The sequence below is a fragment of the Prionailurus viverrinus genome, chromosome B2, assembly GCF_022837055.1.
Source record: "Prionailurus viverrinus isolate Anna chromosome B2, UM_Priviv_1.0, whole genome shotgun sequence".
In the NCBI taxonomy this organism is placed as follows: Eukaryota; Metazoa; Chordata; class Mammalia; order Carnivora; family Felidae; genus Prionailurus; species Prionailurus viverrinus.
Window position 1 is genome coordinate 67935641 of NC_062565.1, and position 19389 is coordinate 67955029.

Consider the following 19389-nt stretch of genomic DNA (forward strand, 5'->3'; position numbering starts at 1 on the left):
AGCTGCGTCGGGATATCTTCTTGTACCTTTGGATGCTGCACAACTCCCCATGCAAGAAACGCTATCAGCGTCCTGAAATTGTGAAAGTTGTTCGCTCGTTTCTCCGTGTCTGGGGAAAATGCTGAAAAGAGGGGAATATTTTTAATTGTGGGACAAGAGATGGGATGGCACATCGGTATTCTTTAAGTCTTGCTGTCCCAGGGCACTTTCCATGATTGGAGTTGCTAGGCAGGGCAAATATTGGTTAGGCTGCCAGTGTACCTTGCTTCTAGCAGTCTTGCCTAAATAATGCCACTTACAGAGATCTTTAGTCTTTGTGCCCACCGAGTGTGTATAAATGTAAACATAAAAATACTTATTCTATACTAAAATAAATCTTTCCACCTTTTTTAAACAAATTTTTATAATTATTCCATTATCATTTCAAATAGAAAGTGGATGATGTATGGGTTAAACATAGGTGAAATGTGTAGATAAAAATTAGTAATATCAAAATCACTATTCCTTCTAATCTTTTGGGTTAGATCCACCAAGTTATCTGTGCTCAGTCTTCCTCACCAAGGTTTGTAAATACCCAATTCATCTCTTCTCTAGATAGGGACCGAAAGTTTCTGGCTTATTCTCCCTTCTGCATTATGCACTGTGATGGAATCCTTGAGGACAATTACCAGGCACCAATAGCTGGAACATACAAATTTTTAAAAAGTGTACTCTGAACTTGTTAAAGCTGTATGTGCTCTCTTACATTTTCTCCATCTAGACAACTAGATTGTAAACCTCTCAAGAACAGAGATTATTGTAATTTTTTACCAATCCCCTAGTACTGCTTAAAGGGTTAAAGGTTAACCAGCAGATGAATTAATGACATATATTGGGTGATTGATAGATCTATATATTGGATAAAGGACATTTATGGCTCTGTCCAAAAAGAACCAAAGATTCACATAAAATAGATTCTGAAATAGATGCAGATCCTTATTTGTATGTTACCTAGTACAATTTTTCTTCCCTCTTTCCTAGATCATTCCATCAGCATATAAGCATATTCCCATATTAAACAAACTAGCCTTTGATTTCAGTTACCATACTATTTCTTTTCAAAAGAAAACAGATTTCTTGGGGCGCCTGGGTGGCGCAGTTGGTTAAGTATCTGACTCTTGATTTTGGCTCAGTTCATGATCTCACCGTCTTGAGATCAAATTCCCCATCAGCACAGAGCCTGCTTGGGATTCTCTTTCCACCTCTCTCTGCCCCTCCCTCTCAAACAAACAAACATTTAAAAAATAAAAATAAAACAGATTTCTTTATATTTGTCTTCTTCTCTTCCTCTCCTAATTTTTTAAATTCCATTTTGGGTAGGCTTTTATGGCTTTTCCTAGGATCCCCAATGGCTTCTACATTATTGAATAAACTGTCAACCTCAATTTTCATTTTTTCCATCTATCAGCAACTAAATTTAACATAATTGATCATTCCTTCACAATATGCTTTGTTTTTAATTTGGAAATAAGCCACAAATGCCATACAGTATAACATACAACATGTATGTACAGTTTCATACATGGTCCTCCATCCACTACTCTTTTGATGGTTTTCCATTTCAGTAGTGTTTTTAGTCTCCTGAAACCTCAAACTCTCAATCTCTAAATTTCGGAGTACCACCTTTACATTCATCCTGTCTGTGATTTCATCTACTGCCATGAAATACCATTTGTGTGCTGGCAAATTCTCTAGCCTGACCTTTCCCTTTGACTCCAGACATCTCCACTTACATGTCTAATGAGGATCGCAAACTTATGACCAAAACTGAATTCTACTTTCCAGTCCTTTATTTTCAAGGCTTCTCCTCTGCAATTTTCTTCATTTCAAGCCCCAAACTTTGACTGTTTTCTATCATGCCCTATAAACTAATCCATTAGAAAATTCTGTTGAATACATACACCTTCAAAATAAATCTGAATCTGACCGCTTTTCATTTATCTCCACTGCTACCACAACTCCAGGCCAAGCCATCATCATCTCCTGTTTACATTACTGCAAAAGCCTTTTCAATTAGTTTTCCTACTTGTACTTTTACACTCAGTCGATTTTCCACACAGCAATGATCCTTTTAATGATATAAGTTAGATAATGACTGTTTATAACTGTTTTCTTCATTGCTGTACTTGCAGCATCTACAATAGTAACTGGCAGATAGAAAATATTCAGTAATTATTGGTTAAAGGAACAGTATGCTGCATAAAGAATGAACTTATTGGGAATAAAAATTCAAAACATCTTTGATACTCATTGTGCTACTTTCAAACAGCTTTTAGTCCCAGGATTCCTCACTCATTGTCTCCTTGCTCCTGTTCTATAAATTGTGATTATCCTGACAGAAAAACATACCTGAAATTTGCCTGGATGCCTATCAAACTTTATTGGATCATCTCAAGCACACTTGAAATTTGTTACTAGATTTGTAAACTCATGCTCTGCAGCAGAGCAGAAGAGTTCTTTCCTTTTTTTTTTTTTAATTTTGAGAAAGAGAGGGAAAGAGAGCGCATAAGCACAATCGGGGTAGAGGCAGAGAGAAAGTGAGAGAAACTTAAGCAGGTCCCATGCCCAGGGCAGAGCCTGATGCCAAGCTTGATCTCAAGACTGGGATCATGACCTGAACCAAAATCAAGAGTCAGATGCTTAATCAACTGAGCCACCCAGATGCCCCAGAAGGGTTATTTTCTAAAGTTTCCTTTCCAAAACATCAGTTTGAGTTTCTTTGTAATATTAGAAAATTATTATTAGATTATTGGAAATGATTAGGAAGTATTTCCTTCAGAAGGTTTTTGAACACTGTTAACAGAACTGGCAGTACTCTATTTAGATATATAGATGGATAATCTGAGGTAAGTAATGGTTAACTAAAGCCTGAGATAAGTTTGTGTGAAAATAATTCACAATTACTGATGTAAAGTTGCCAAATGACATAGTTACTCCATCTTTCTTTTCCTTTAGAAAACAAACAAGATTACAACCCTTACTTTGACCCTGCCTGTAGCATCTATAAATTTAAAAAGGAAAGCCAGAATAGTGTTTTGTGTAATTGGGATGTGTGTTTTAATTCTGGAAGCATGGTTAATCCATTTCCAGTTTTACAAAAGCAAATATAGAACAGTTTCATGTGAGGTTTAATGTACAAAAATTACTAGTCAGATAAAAGCACATCACTATAATTCCATATGTTCTCTGATTACAGCTAGGAATCATGAAACACTTGGCTATCACTTAATTGCTGTATTTATTATTAAATAATTTATGTAATTGCAAGCCTCGTCTTTTCATCATTAAAGTTAAGGGGTGGCTTTGGACTAATAATCATCTCTGGCTCTAAAATCCTTTTGTATGAAAAAATAATATATACAATATATGAATGAGTCCACTCCTTGCTTAACAATAATTTATTGACCATTTAATATGAACTAACACTTTGTAAGATGCTCTGGGGAAAACTTTTTAAGTCGCTGACCTTCTGGAGCATAAAATCTAATTAGGAAGGTAATAATAAACACATAATAATAAATCATGATGTGGACATGAATGCGAGGTTTCTGACTTAACTCTTAAGATGGTTGACCATACCATTCACTATGTCAAAAAATGTAAGAGAAAGCTAGCTAGAATGGCTTGGTTTCTGTTTGGGCCTTACTAAGCTTGAGAAATCCAAGGACAATCCAAGAGACCCATACTGAACAATCTAGAACTCAGAAGAGATGTCAAGGCACAAGAAAAGATAAAGAAACTAGTGCAAAGATGGTAGTAGAAGTGATTAGGAACTTATGATTGCTCAGGGAGTATAATCTCAAAGAATTCCCACCATTTTATATGGTGAGCATAACCAAAGGATGTATAAAGGAGACTAAAGACAGGTAAGTATGAAGAAAATCAGGAGTTATCCATAAAGCCACATGCTAAGAATGAAGAGGGAAGGATGGTGCCAAGTTATCAAATGGAGCAAAAAGTTCAAGGGTGAGTTTACTTCCTGTGACAAAAGGGGGGTGAGAATTGTTCATTGTCATTTTCCATACTTTCTGTTAAGTATTTGTCATCTATCACTTTCCTTATTCCTCAAAACAAAAATCTGTCAAGAGGGTATTAAAACTCCCATTTTACTGACAGGAAATGGTAAATGATTTAGGAGATAAAATAATCTGAAGGTACAGTTTACAGACATAAGAGCCAAGTCAGCCTCCTAAAACCCATACTCTTTCTACTGTATCTTTCAGACAGAGATGATAGTAAACAGAATACAGTGTGACTGTGAAATAAATCCTTAGCTAAAACTGAAGATGACAAAAAATATAAATTACTCTTTTACAAGCTTTGTTGTGAAAAGGAAAGACAATACACCCCAGGGATTACTTCAGACCATTAATTCAACTGCAATTAACATGTATTTTTAAAGCCATTTTTTTCCGTATTTCTGTTCCTTAAAATAATGTGACACACTAATCTTGATAGTGAAAGTAACATACAATGAGTTCAATCTTCTTCATTACCCTGGATGAAAAAGCTTGTCACACATCAACAGACAAGCTCCCATTAATATCATTTACAGTAAATAACAAGTTTATCTTTTAATATTTTTAAAAATGCTACAAAAGCACCAAAAGGTACTTCAAGGTGTTTTCTGGTTTTAAAAAAGTGGATGGCCCTGAGTTTATCTCTTCTCCCTTTCACTCCAGTAACATGAAAGGGAATTGAAAAAGTAGGAGGTATTGATAGGCATCATTACCTTAGATGAATCTCAAAGGCATGCTAAATGAAAGAAGCCAGATTCAAAAGATTAAATATGGTATGATTCCATTTATGACATTCTAGAAGAAAAACTATGGGGAAGGAAAAGACATCAGTGGTTGCCAGAGAAATAATGAGTATAAAGGAGTAGTGTAAGGGAGTTTTGGGGGGTAGGGGTGATGGTATTGCTCTGTATCCAATGGTGGTTACACAAATCTATGCATAAGTTAAAATGCACAGAACTACACACACACACACACACACACACACACACACACACACACACACACAAAGTTTACTTTATGATAATGTTTCTACCTAATTTTTTTCAATGTTTATTTATTTTGGAGAGAGAGAGGGTGCCACCTGGGGAGGAGCAGAGAGTGAGAGAGGCAGAGAATCTGAAGCAGACTCCACGCTGTCAACACAGAGCCCAATGTGGGGCTTGAATTCAGGTGAGATCATGTCCTGACCCAAAGTCAGATGTTTAAATGACTGAGCCACCCAGGCGCCACCTGTTTTATGATAATCTGAAACAATTTTTTAAAATTTACTTACCTGTTTTTGGAGAGAGAGAGAGACAGCACGAGTGAAGGAGTAGCAGAGTGAGTGAGAGAATACCAAGCTGGCTCTGTGCCATCAGCACAGAGCCTGATATGGGGCTCAAACTCATGAACTGTAAGATCATGACCTGAGCCAAAACCAAGAGTCAGACGCCTAACCAACTGAGCCATCCAGGCACCCCTAAAACAAATTTTTTAAAGATATGAGTCAAAAAGGATAGAGAGTTGATAGGGGGGAGAAAACCAGAAAAGCATTTTCAGCAGATTTCTAGAAAACAGAAAGCAGACGGAATATGAGCAGGACAGAGGAAGCTGTAATCTAGAGATACTTAAGGGGGACACCAGTGAGAAGCATGCTGATTGGCCCACAGCCCCTGAGAAGTTCAGACTTGGATGTAAAAATTATAGCAACAAGGAATAGGCCTGAAAATGACTAGTTGAAAATTACATATAACAGAATGGTCAGATCCCAAAACCTCTGCCCTCCCCCTCTCAGCCAAATACAATCTCTCACCTCCTTCACTGTCTCCCATGGGTAAGAGATAATTTTTCTCTCTATAAAGTAATGGAAGACAACCAGGCAGAAGGGATGTGCAGAGGGATAGCTATAAAGAAATATGTATAAAGTAGAAAACAGAAGGTGAGGTGGAGGACAGGCAGGAGGGAGTTAAAAGCAAAAGAAAACAAACAAACAAACAAAAAAACCCCAGACCCTCCTTGGACCCCTTCCTTCTGAAGAGGACCAGTGAATTCCTTAGAGAGACTGAACAGTCCCCGTCAAAGAAAAGGCCTCCAGCCAAATGACTGGCTCCCTGACAATCATTCCCTAATGCAGTACTTCTCAACATTTGATCCCCTTACAGTTGTTGACCTGCCAACTCTTTATTACTTGTCTACGCTTTTCATAATGAATAGGAACAAATAATTCACTGAGTGGCATTTCTGAGTAGCACTGTGCTAGTGAAGCCCATCACTTGTCAAGCACTGGCCACAAACAAAGAACTTTCAATTAGTCTTTTGGGGGCCATCCATATATGACAAATGGTCAAGACTAGCCAGAAACACAAAAAAAGTCACTTAAATGATCGAGAAAAAAAAAAAAAACCTAAAACTTAAAACAACAACAACAAAAACTGATGCTAACAGAATAGGAAAGAAAAGCATATATATCCTCAAAAAATATTTAATTTTTTAACATTTATTCATTTTTTGAGAGACAGAGAGAGGCAGAACATGAGCAGGGGAGGGGCAGAGAGAGAGGGAGATGCTGAATCCGAAGCAGGCTTCATGAAGGCTCTGAGCTGTCAGCACAGAGCCCGAAGCGGGGCTCGAACTCACCAATGGCGAGATCATGACCTGAGCCAAAGTAGGACACTTAACCGACTGAGCCACCTAGGCACCCCCTCAGAAAAATATTTTATCTGTGAACTAAGATGAATATTTTTTAGAAACAGAATAGAAATAAAGGAAGTCTTAGAAATTAAAATACTTTTTAAATATACATAAAATTCAGTCGACGATAAGGCTGGAAGATCAAAATGAAGAAATCTTTTAGAAAGAACACAGACAATAGTGTTGAAAACAACTGGAGAAAAAGAGAAGAAAATTAAGCATCGGTCTAGGAGGTCTAATATCTGATTAGGATAGAAACTGAGTTCTCAAAACCAACAATGAAACCTAGAAGAGGGTGGAGCAATACCTTCAAAACTCTGAGGGGAGGGGTGCCCGGGTGGCTCAGTGGGTTGAGCGTCCGACTTCGGCTCAGGTCATGATCTCACCATTGGTGAGTTCAAGCCCCACTTCCGGCTCTGTGCTGACAGCTCAAAGCATGGAGCCTGCTTTGGATTCTGTCTTCTTGCCCCTCCCCTGCTCATGCTCTGTCTTTCTCAAAAATAAACATTAAAAAAATTTATTAAAAAAAATCTGAGGGTAAATTATTTTAAACTTAATATTGTATATGTAGTCAAACTATCAATGAGATGTGAAAATTGAAAAAAGACATTTTAGACACAGAAAATTTGCCTCTCAGCTACCACTTCTTAGGAAGCTTTAAGTGCTTTAGGTAGTGCTCCAGTAAACTACAGAATAAACTAGGAAACAGATCCAACATAGAAAGGTGACAAGAGGAGATCATGGGATAATGGCTGTGTAACTGGTCAAGAAAACAACCAGTTCAGATTGGCATAAAAGGACAAATACAGAACAGATCTCCCTAGTAAAAACAGGGAATCAGATTATCTGATATTTGGGGACAAAAACCCTTCAAAACTATTGATGAGAATATGGTGGACCTGACAGAATAACTGGGAAAAGCTTAAGATAGGTTTCTAGAAATTATGTGTTAAAAATGAGGCAATTATTAATTCTAGGATAAATAAAATGATGTGAAATGTAATCGTGGTGCAATGCTTTGCTCCACAGTCATAAGTAATAATAGCTACTGTGTTTCCCAAATATGATATAGCTGTAATAATAATGGGAGAAGGAAAGGTATGTTAAAGAGCTTTAATCAGCAGGTTAACATTATCAAGAAGATATTAATGATGACTAAAACCATTAAATCAAGCAATAGCAGACTAGGCATATTGTTTAGATACACTAAAACAAATGCCAAAAGATAACTTTTGGACTCAAAGTGATTATCTCTAAGACTTAAAGAAAGTTGGGACAGGGACTACTGGTTTTCATCATAAGGCTTGTCGATTTTTTTAACTGTATATACACGTTACTTTGATAAAATATAAATTTACTTATTTACAAAGCTATAAAATCAAATAAGGTCACCGTGATCGATTTGATTTTAGACATGATATTTATTTTGAAATTTCGAATGACATTAGGGGAAATATGATTTTTATGTTTATTGAATGGAGCATGGGCTAAAAAAAAAGCTCTAAAACACTTCCTTAGATCATCCAAACTCTACAACAAACATTTATGCATCAAAACTCCTCTTGAAACAGCACTCCTTTACTGCCTCTCCCCTCCTTTCAAAAAACACATGTTTATAAATAAGAAGACTTTTCACCTTAACCAACAAAGGACGATACAAGAATTCTAAGGCATTGTTTCCATGAAGATAGAAGGTGAGCATTCATTAACCCTCCAGTCAGCTGTTCTCTTTCCTGGTCTGGCTTTTCGTTTCCTGTATGCCCCACCCTCTTCATTATTTCATCATCCTTACTTCTCTACCACTTCTTCCTTTTCTATTTACTAGACATTTCCTTGATCTAATACCAAATTTAGCCCATCTACCTATAACTCAGGTGACAATATGACCACCTCCTGGTAAGAACAGATGTTTCTAAGTAATATATACAAACCTTGCAGTTAATGCTGTCAAAATGATTAATATATATCCATAATGGCAATCAAATCTAGACATAGAAATGTTAAAACGTGGGATTTATTGACCTTGGGCTAAAATTTAGTGCTTAAACATTAACAACAACACTGAGGCATTATTATTTTAGCAAGACACTTGAACATAGCAAAATTAATTTTGTTCATTTTTATTAATACAGAACATACTAACAGAACATTATCTTTAAATATAATCAAGGTTACAAACAAACTGATAACTAACCAATAAACAAAAAATATTCATTTGACTCTCCTCTTGGTTGAATAATTCTCCATTTGGTAGTACAATTATTTTTACCAATTCATTTTTAACTGCCTTATGATTTCAATGAAACTTCTTAGCTTTTACATATTAAATAATTCCTTCAATTGGGAAATTTCATATATCAAAATACTTCCTGTAAGTCAATGCATTCTTCAATGCCTTCTACTTAACCTGAATGCAATAAAATGCAGTATGATTCTCTAAAAGTTGAATATGACATTAATATTTCCAAAAGATGAGCATAAGCCCCATAAAAAAAGAAATGTTTTTCCTTCCCACCAGGCTTCGCAGAGGCCATATGAATGTTCCACATTCTTCATAATTAGTAACAGGAATCCCTTAGCGCTCAAACGGCAGGAGACGGGAAGGAAATTAGGCCATCGATGAACTTGTAAATAGATAAAACTCCAAATATATCTTAAGATTCTGTCTTCACCCCAGATGAGAAAGTGTTGGAAGGGTCTTCAACTTTTCTTTTGTGGCAACTTTGGTCCCCTAATTAGAAAAAGAGACGCAGGACGGCAGTCCTCCTTGAACAAAACAAACTCAATCTGGGAAGACTGGCAAAAACCTTCTCTCCCAGTGATGTGTCCCAGAAAATAAACTGCCATGTGAAAGAGGGTCAATGGTCAGAATAAATAACAATATTCTGAAGGACTGACAAGACAAAGAATATTTTTAGACGAAGAATACCCTATGCACTCAGAAATTTCAGGATAATCATACATTAAGTACCTCATGCAAGTGATATTCTACCAGTTAAAAGTAATTATGAATTACAAGTTCTTTTAACTAAATTTCATGTTATACAAAACTTAAGAAGTGTGGCACATTTCTATTAACCATTACATTATTTTTTGTTGTTGTTGTTTTTTAAAAAAAAAAACATATATTAATCAAAACTGATACATTACCCAGACCTTTTGATTTAAAATATAACTGAACAAAATCATCACAAACTCTGAATAAACAGCCATTCTTCTATACAAATATAGGAGTTATTTTAGTTAAAAAAGAAAAGCCATTTCTATGCAATTAAGCCACCTCTGATTAAGACATACATTTTCATGCATGTTGAAAAAGTAAGTTTACATTCAAGAGTAAGTTCCATAGCAAACAAATTACAGCATTTATTCAATAAGGTATATTAAAATAATTCCAGTTAATGGAAAATAAAGTAGCTTCAACCATATATATTATAATTTATCATGTGCATACTGCAAAATCTCCAGAATTTAATTAGGAAATTTAAAGAATTTATTTTTTAAGTGTCTTAGGAGAAACCAACCAAAATAATTGGTACCTTAACGAAAGAGAATGTGCATACATCTCTATATTTGACCTATATGCAAAAATTGAATGAAATATGAAAGTCACTGTTTTCTAAATTTTCTGCAATACAACATTAGTACTTAAATCAAAACTTACCTGCAAAATAAAAACAGCCTGAGGTATTTCCAATGCTGAAGCAAATTTCTGAATGTTAAATACCACAAGAATGAAAACAGTTTCCTCTGAACACTTACATCTGGCAGAAGATGAAGGTCTGCCAAGAAATTTTCCCATCTCACCTATATTCTTTTGTCCCTTATGAAGTATAAGCTTCAAGGGAAATGATCACATGTAAAAACATATCAAGTGAGTTGGGTTCCTGACTGCAACATCTTAATCAAATGGAAAAAGAATTTTAAATTCTCCCACCTGAGACCCATCTGACCTCTTCAGACATGACCATTAATTCCTATGCTAGACAAGGTAAGCATGTCCTTTCAAATCAAAGCTATACTTGACAAAGAACTGTACTGGATAAATGGAATACTTGAACAACCTCAACAAAGATGGCACTTTAAGCCTTTACACATGACACATGAAAATGATGAAGTGTTTTATTTAGATTTAGATCTTTTTTGTAACTCTGAATCCTGCAAGGTTAGCAAGGTGTTATATTCATACATCTTGTAATCCCTTTCTTCACACAACAGGCACACATATACAGCATCACATGTCAATATAATATTATCAACACAGCATAAATATTTAAGCAATAGATGCATTTCACATAAAAGAGACTATGCATCATAGGGCCTGACCCAACAAAAAGCAAACATTAGAATGCCATTTCAGCAGTTACAGTGTTGATATGATCTATATAGTTAATTTGTTTCATACCCGTCATATAGTTCCATAAGACATCCATAAGGAAGAAGCAAAGGACAAAACTGTTTTTTTTAAAAAAAACCAAAGTTATGTGCCAACTTCAAAAATGACATACTAACCAGACATCAGCATTCAAAAGCTAGGTTGAATAGGACTGGCCTTGATGCACATGCAGTAAATCTGTTTTCAGAATATAAAATTAAATGGTAATGTCAGCAGTATTACTACTGTTTCTATATTTATGATTGATTACTAGCAGTACAACTCCTAGAAGGAAGGAGATGGATCCAATAGTGATGTAAGCAATCCCCAAAAATGGATTTTTTCCTCCCATCCATGAAATAGTGCTCAAGATCATCCGTTTTCGTCCATCAAAAGAGTGTACAGGGTAATCTGAAGAATGTATAGGAAGGCTTTTCCATGTCTAGTTACTTGATTTTTAAAACACAACTTAAAAATTTGGCATTTAATTGCTTGTAATTCACTGGTATAATTCTATGATACACAGGCACCTTACTCACATTTTCCGAACCACAAAATAATTATATGACTATTACCTTGAAGCACTGATTTAGCAAGTTAAACATTAGTAGTGAAAACCAATATAGTTTACAAGCAAAAACAACCGAATTTAAGGGTTAAATGGCTTCTCAGGTACTTTTACTCTCATTACACAGAAGGGGCAAAAGACCACAAAGAAATGTAATGTGAAAAAAATATTTCAGATGAACAGCAATAAAACCAACAGAGGAAGAGAAGACTGACAGACCAGAAGAAAAAGGAAGAATGTAGAGGCTGGAGGTCTCTGTGAGCTCAAAGAGCATGTGTAATAAAAGAGTAATTATGAGAATACAAGAGGACTCAGAGCACAAGGTCAAAGAGTATGATACTGAAGTTTTAACTTGTTGATTTGGAGCAATGACAAAACTCATAGTGTGACGCAGAGGTGATGGCTGAAAGAGAGTAGAAATGAAGGGTGAACTGTTAAAGAGATTTAAGAAATGGGACACCAGTATATTGGATGAGCTACCTACATGGACCAATTCTAAGATTTTGGCAAGAATTAGAACAGAGAACACAGAACTAAATCCCTATGTGAAAGTTTTACAACCTTTTCAAAGACATCTTTGGAATCAAGTTTAGGCCCCATTTGTTTCTCTCTGCAATTTCCCATCCCTACGGATGTGCCCTATTACTCCAAATGGCAGACTCTGCCAGTTTCTTAAATCAGCCCTAAACCTGAAGCAGGAATGATTATAATAAGAGTTCTAACTAATATAACACTCTGGGAGACAAACTATCAAATCACTCATGCTAGCCTCTCTGTATCCCAACCCCCCAAAATGGGCTTCTGTCTTAATTCTGGTGTCTAGTTCCCACTTGATACCTCATTTTTATAATTACCCTTGATGCTTTGCAGACCCAAATTCCTGTCTCGTCAGTCTTTGAGAGCCTACGTTCTTTGATTTCTCTTCTCAGTGCCTTGGATGCAAATAGTCTCTTAACTAAGACAAAGTACTAAGTACTCCAAAGACTTCCCTAAATTATGCTCTAGGCTACAGGGTGGTATCTGCCTTTACTCCTTACTAGATCTTCTGGATGCTGTAACAGAGCTGCCTTCTACTCTGGCACTAGCCTCAGGATAATTGCTCCTATGTGGGCCTCGTTTCCAAATCGTGGCTACTTTTAGCCTGTCATTATCAGGTCATATTCAGTTGCATACTCAGGTGCAAAATTAAGAGGCTAAGGATCCAAGAAGACATTTGTTTTGAAATTAGGTCTGTTAACCATTCACTAATACATTATAAAACTAAAACTACATTTAGTTTTAATGGCTCATTTGGATTATGAAAAATCAAAAATGCAAAGCATTAGCAAACATTCAAATGCTAGTATTTGAGAAAATTTTCATTCATGATATATGTAAGCAATGGGCTACAGATTAAAAGATGTAAGGACTTTGTTTAGAATAAAGGGTAGTGTCCAATTATTGTCAGCTAAGGAAGACTTTGTAACCACGCCAATATGGCTATGGCTTGGTCTGATTACTTGAGTGAACTATCTAGGGATGCGGCCTGTAGTAGTGGCAGATGGTAAAGTCATGGCCTTTGGAGTCAATAGCTTGATTAGGAACCCCAACTCTTCTACTTATTATCTGCATAACCTTGGGTAAGTTACTTAAATGCTCTATGTTCCTATATACATGGCTACATACATGGAGATGATGATACTCATCTCATAATGCTTCAAATAAAATAAAATAATGCGTGAACAGTACTTGGTACAATGTTGACATATAATCAGAATGAAATAAATTATATTTATCAGCACTGAAAAGTACACCTGAATTATTAACGTAAAATAATATAGCTAATGATAAAAGTGTTTTGGTACTATGAACATAATAGTTACAATTATATTGATGTGAACTAACATTCACTGATTCTTAATATCTAAAGAATATATAGAAGTATATATAGATACATATATCTAAATAAGCTGAATGCTAATTTAGCATCAGTTGTGTTCACTGGCCTTTGCATTAAGCTCAATTACAATTTCCATTGTAGAAATATCTAGCATATTAATAAATCTACCACCAGCATCTTAAATAATTTTATCAAATAATATGCCTGAATCCTAGTACAAAGTTTATAAAAATTTAAGACTTCTAGAAGATATAAGTGAAAAGATACCCTCTCATATGTATACACACATACTCTTACAAAAATGAGATCAAAACTAAAACACAGAATAGCATGTCACATAAATGAGATAAGACTAAACTATACTCTTTCTCTTTTCAAATTCTATGAATCTGTGCACATGGCCAAAAAAGGATACTGTATGTGATATTCAAATAGTATCGTCCAGCTGGCAATGTTGGATGTAAATCACTTTTCCGCTCTATTAGACGATATAACTTACGAAAAGTAGGTAATGCTGCAGTTCGCATCCAAACAATAAAATCCTCATTTATGAACCCATTATTATCTGGTTCAGAATCCAGCATGTACACTGGTTTAACCCAGTTTACTGGCTTTGTTGTATCTTAAAAAAAGAAGAGAAGGGTGAGGGGACAAAATATTCAATTCTATTAGGAGTTTCACTGAAAATTCACACTCAAATAAAACAAAGATATGCAATACACAATCTGAATATTTTTCCTATTTTCAAAGGTATAAATATATGCATATTCCAAGAAAGTCTTGAAATCTAGAGACAAACCAATTCCTCATGTAATAACAAGTAATTACAAAGATTTGATGACTATCTCCATTAAGAAAATACTAAAAGTACACTATGAAGTACATACCAAAAAGCAGATGATTTAATGCAAAGATATAATGGTAAAAAACATTACATTGCAAAATTTAGGAGGCACAGAATCAAAACTAAATTTAAATTTATAATTATAATAAAAAATTGGGTCTTGTTTAAAAGAAACTTGCCTGCAATTTGTAAAGACAATGGCTGAAATGCTTATAAGAAAATACCAGAAAAATTCAAGATTAAATGTACATGCACATTTCCTTTAGAATTTCAGTACATTAGAACATCCTACATATTTTACCTAACTTGGTATGAAGTTAAGAAAAGTTGCTGTTTTTAAAAAAGCATAAAAGTTTTTAAGATTCTAAAGATAGAAAATTTTAGGTACTTCATTAAAACTCCTTGCTTATATCATATTTGAAAGAAATATTAGTAAATTTTACCTTTAAATCGTTCTTCTAGACTTTCTCCTCCAGGGGGATTTCTGAATTTTACATTTTTATCTGTCCACCAAGCAATACCTTTCTTTTTCAAAGGAATAGGTGTAGGATGAGATTCATTGCCAACCAGAAACAATTCTAATGTATCTAAACACACAAAAAAGAAAAAATTGCTAAGTATCTATTGAATATCCATAGGATCTACTATACTCTGAGAAATAAGGATCTGGTATCTGCTCCCAAAAGGGGTTATAACCGGGTAAGCAGGCATATGACATATATTTGCTCTTGACTACTTATATGTGAATTATCTATGGTAACTTTATAATCCTAGATGGACTTCTCTTCCCTCAATATAGTTATAGGTCACTTCTCCTATATGGCTAGCTGGTATATGATAAGGCGAAATGTTTTAGTATTAACCCAAATAAAATAATTTGCAGGGTAAATTTGCTTCTCTTCCTTTTCTTTAAAAAATGCACTCCTAAATAGTTTCTGGCTTATCCATTTCTCTATCTGCCCTGTGCAATATGGTAGCCACTAGCTACATGGCCACAGAGCCATTGACATTATGGCTGGTCCAAATGATTATGTTTTGTAATAATATATTATTATACTTTTGAAACAATACATTTCAGGAATTAAAAACTCAGTACAAAAAAAACAGAATATAAAGTATCTCCTTAACTTGAATTTAAATTAAAGAATATAAAATATCTCACTCATATTTTATATAGTGAACACAATTTATACAGTAAAAAGGTAATAATATTTGGGGCATATTGGGTTCAATAAAGTATATTAGCAAAAGTAATTTTACTTGTTTCTATTTAGTGTTTTTTAATGTGCCTATTATAAAATTTTAAATTATATATACATGTCTCACAATGATGGTTTACATTATATTTGTATCAGACAATGCTGCCCTAAAAGATCAACTATAGCTCCTTTGTAATGGTATAAATATTTGAAGTTGGTGGAAAAGGCAGCCTGGCTTTTATTTTATCATATATGAAATGTGAAAGTTAGCAGAATGTCTCCGTTCCTTTCTTCCCAGAGAGAGAATTCATTCTTAAAGTATAAGAATTCTCAAAAAAGTCCCAAATCATTATGACATTCCATTGAATAACTAGTTGATATATTTATTTTAAAGTTGCTGAATTTTTCAATTTCATTCATGTTTACTAGACTACCAAATCAGTATCAATAAATTATACAAAGTTTTGTAATTATATATATTTATAATCCATATCTTTTGTTTATAACTATATCATACCATTAAACATGCTGTTGGCAATAGCTCCACAAGGAGCAATTGGTTTGTCTTCGTTTCTTCGATAAGGCTCACATTCTTTACTGGGATTCTGATGTTTGAAAGGAAAAGAAGAAAAAATTATTACACAGGCCTCCAGGAGAACTATGAGCTAGCCATACTTACTGATTAAAAATTCAATCCCTACATGTGTCTCACCTGCAATGCAGACAGAATAGATCTGTATTGTAAAGACTATAAATAACATCACATTTAAATACTCAAATTATTTCTTAACATAATTACCTTACATAAAGGTAATAATTGTATTACCTTTATAATGTAACCCTTCCTTGCATATATTTTGTCATACATGCATATATCAAACTGACTTTTTAAAAATTTTCATATTAACACAAAAATCATACCACAAGGAGTTTTCTGTGCAAGAAAAATTAACAAGCAGTCTGTTGTCAATCTTAAACCAAAAGTAGACTGGAGGCTCTAGGTCCAGCTATATACTACATGCCTTTGGGCAAGTTCCTTGATTTCCCTGGGCCTCACAAAATGAACATGTTCAACTAGATAATCTCAAATTGTGTAATTCTAGGTTAATCCCATGGTCCCATGTCAAAGGAAGGAAGGAGGGAAGGAGGGAGGGATGGAAGGGGGCTAAGGTAGATTCATTCCTAGAATATACCGCTCTTCTTTAAATTGTGCATCCAGATACTAGGAAAACAAAAATGTTTGACTTAGTCCCTACTGAAGATTTCAAGGAGATGTAGCAGTTGCAGGATTAAACCAGAGACTCTACCAAGTCTGAGATTAGGTATATGTCCAGGTTGTTCTGAAACTCCGAAGCTACAGTAAGCCATGTCTCAAAACACATAAAAAAATTAAAAATAAATAAATAATAAAATAAAATAAAATAAAATAAAATAAATACAACAAAACAAAGATATTCTTGATTGGAAATTAACTAGACCCTAGTTAGTCCTTTTAGGGCTATTCTATTACCAACCAACACTGGCTTGTATCCAACATTCTTTGTGTCTAGACTGGATAAAGAACTGCCTGCATGGAAAAAAAGGCTAAAGAAACATGTGGCAGGGATCTCATTAAGTCTCTTTAATATCTGACTTCTCAGCTTTCTGTTCCCTAAGCCTTCCAGATTTATAAAGTTAGTACACTGAGACCTTGAAGACAGACAGTATATAATTGGCTTATGACTACTGGAATGTTTTGATGAACACTGCGATTTCGAAAAAAAAAAGTTTTAAATATAAATAAACTCTCAGAAGGGAAAATATATCCTAGTCACTAAATTCTTTAGTAAGTTTTAAAAGAAAGGAAAATATTATTTACTACCTATGCATCAGGTACTGAATGCTAGATACTTTGCAGTAACTGGCTTAGGAAAGCCATGTAATGAATACCTAATATATCATGTACTATGCAAGGTGCTAGAAACAGAAAAAAATTTTTTAAATAATAAAGTCACAGTGTAACAGAGGAAATAGATCAATACACAACCAATTATTATATGAAATAAGTCATGATGAAGGTGTCAATATACGTGTCTATATTCGTTCAACATATATTTATTAAATGTCTTCCATGTGCTAAGCTCTGACAAGGTGTTTGGTATATGATGGTTAAAGAAAGTCATGCTCCCTGCCCTCATGAGCTTACAGTGTAGCTGAGAAAACAGAAGACAAACAACTAAATATGTAATTACAAATTACAGTAAGTGTTATGAAAATAGTGTGCAAGTGATTATGCGGGACGGCAAAATAAATTACTTTGGAATCTATGATAAGGAAAAGTTGGCTCTGGAGGTGGTATCATATAAGTTAAGACCTAAAGAATAGGAGACAAGCATGTGAGAAGCAGGCAGAAGAGGGTTTTAAGCAGAGAATAATACATGCCATTGAGAAAAAACTGGATATTTCTGAGAAGGTAAAAGGTAAATGTAGTTAGAGTATGGGAACAAGGAGAATGACATGATGACACTGGAGAATTATGCATAGTTCAGGTCATCCTGAGATTTACTCCAAGTGCTAGTAGACCACTGAAAAATTTTAAGCAGAAAGTGGCATTTACATTTTTTTTTTTAAAAGATCACTATAGTGACTATGTAGAAAATGACCTCAAAGTAGGGCCAGAACAAATGATGTGGAGAGAGTTTGGAATGAATGATGTGGAGTTTGTTAAGCAAGGTGAGAAGTGACTTGGGATAAGGTATGAATGAACTAAATATGTAAAGAAGTTATTTTGTATCAAAGGGCACTAAAGGCAATAGCAGGCCTCCAGATGAGAGGGCCTCCAGGGGAAGAGTTAAAACAGCATCCTAGGCAAATAAAATGTAAAATGGGCAGACTACTTGGTCCCAGGAATGGTTAGGGAGCGGCTTACATTGCCCAGGGCAGCCAGGTCATAGCTACGTTAAAGACAGAGTATGAGCGGCTGCACCAGGTTCCTCAAAAAATTAAAAATAGAGCTACCCTATGACCTAGCAATAGCACTGCTAGGAATCTACCCAAAGGATACAGGAGTGCTGATGCATAGGGGCACATGTACCCCAATGTTTATAGCAGCACTTCCAACAATAGCCAAATTATGGAAAGACCCTAAATGTCCATCAACTGACAAATGGATAAAGAAGATGTGGTTTATACATACAATGGAATACTACTTGGCAATGAGAAAGAACGAAATCTGGCCATTTGCAGCAACGTGGATGGAACTGGAGGGTATTATGCTAAATGAAATAAGCCAGGTAGAGAAAGACAGATACCGCATGTTTTCACTCATATGTAGATCTTGAGAAACGTAACAGAAGACCATGGGGGAGGGGATGGAAAAAAAAAGTTAGAGAGGGAGGAAGGCAAACTATAAGAGACTCTTAAGGACTGAGAACAAACCAAGGGTAGATGGGGGTGGGGGAGAGGGGAAAGTGGGTGATGGGCAGGGAGGAAGGCACTTGTTGGGATGAGCACTGGGTGTTGTATGGAAACCAATTTGACAATAAATTATATTTTTTATTTTTTTTTTAATTTTTTTTCAACGTTTATCCATCCTTGAGACAGAGAGAGAGACAGAGCATGAACGGGGGAGGGGCAGAGAGAGAGGGAGACACAGAATCTGAAACAGGCTCCAGGCTCTGAGCTGTCAGCGCAGAGCCCGACGCGGGGCTCGAACTCACGGACCGCGAGATGGTGACCTGAGCCGAAGTCGGACGCTCAACCGACTGAGCCACCCAGGCGCCCCGACAATAAATTATATTTTTTTAAAAAAAAGAGT

At 35.2% G+C, this 19389-nt stretch overlaps 1 protein-coding gene across 1 annotated transcript in view; it reads right to left on the bottom strand.

The window, feature by feature from the left end:
* Nucleotides 1–8724: 8724 nt before the first annotated feature.
* TMEM30A (transmembrane protein 30A) overlaps nt 8725–19389 on the bottom strand; it is a 39038-nt gene continuing 28373 nt past the window's right edge. The window contains exons 4-7 of the mRNA XM_047859024.1: nt 16111–16198; nt 14838–14981; nt 13966–14172; nt 8725–11514 (exon numbers count right to left, since the gene is read on the bottom strand). Coding sequence (XP_047714980.1) covers nt 11321–11514; nt 13966–14172; nt 14838–14981; nt 16111–16198 — 633 coding nt within the window. The 3' untranslated portion in view covers nt 8725–11320. The remainder of the gene's footprint in view (nt 11515–13965; nt 14173–14837; nt 14982–16110; nt 16199–19389) is intronic.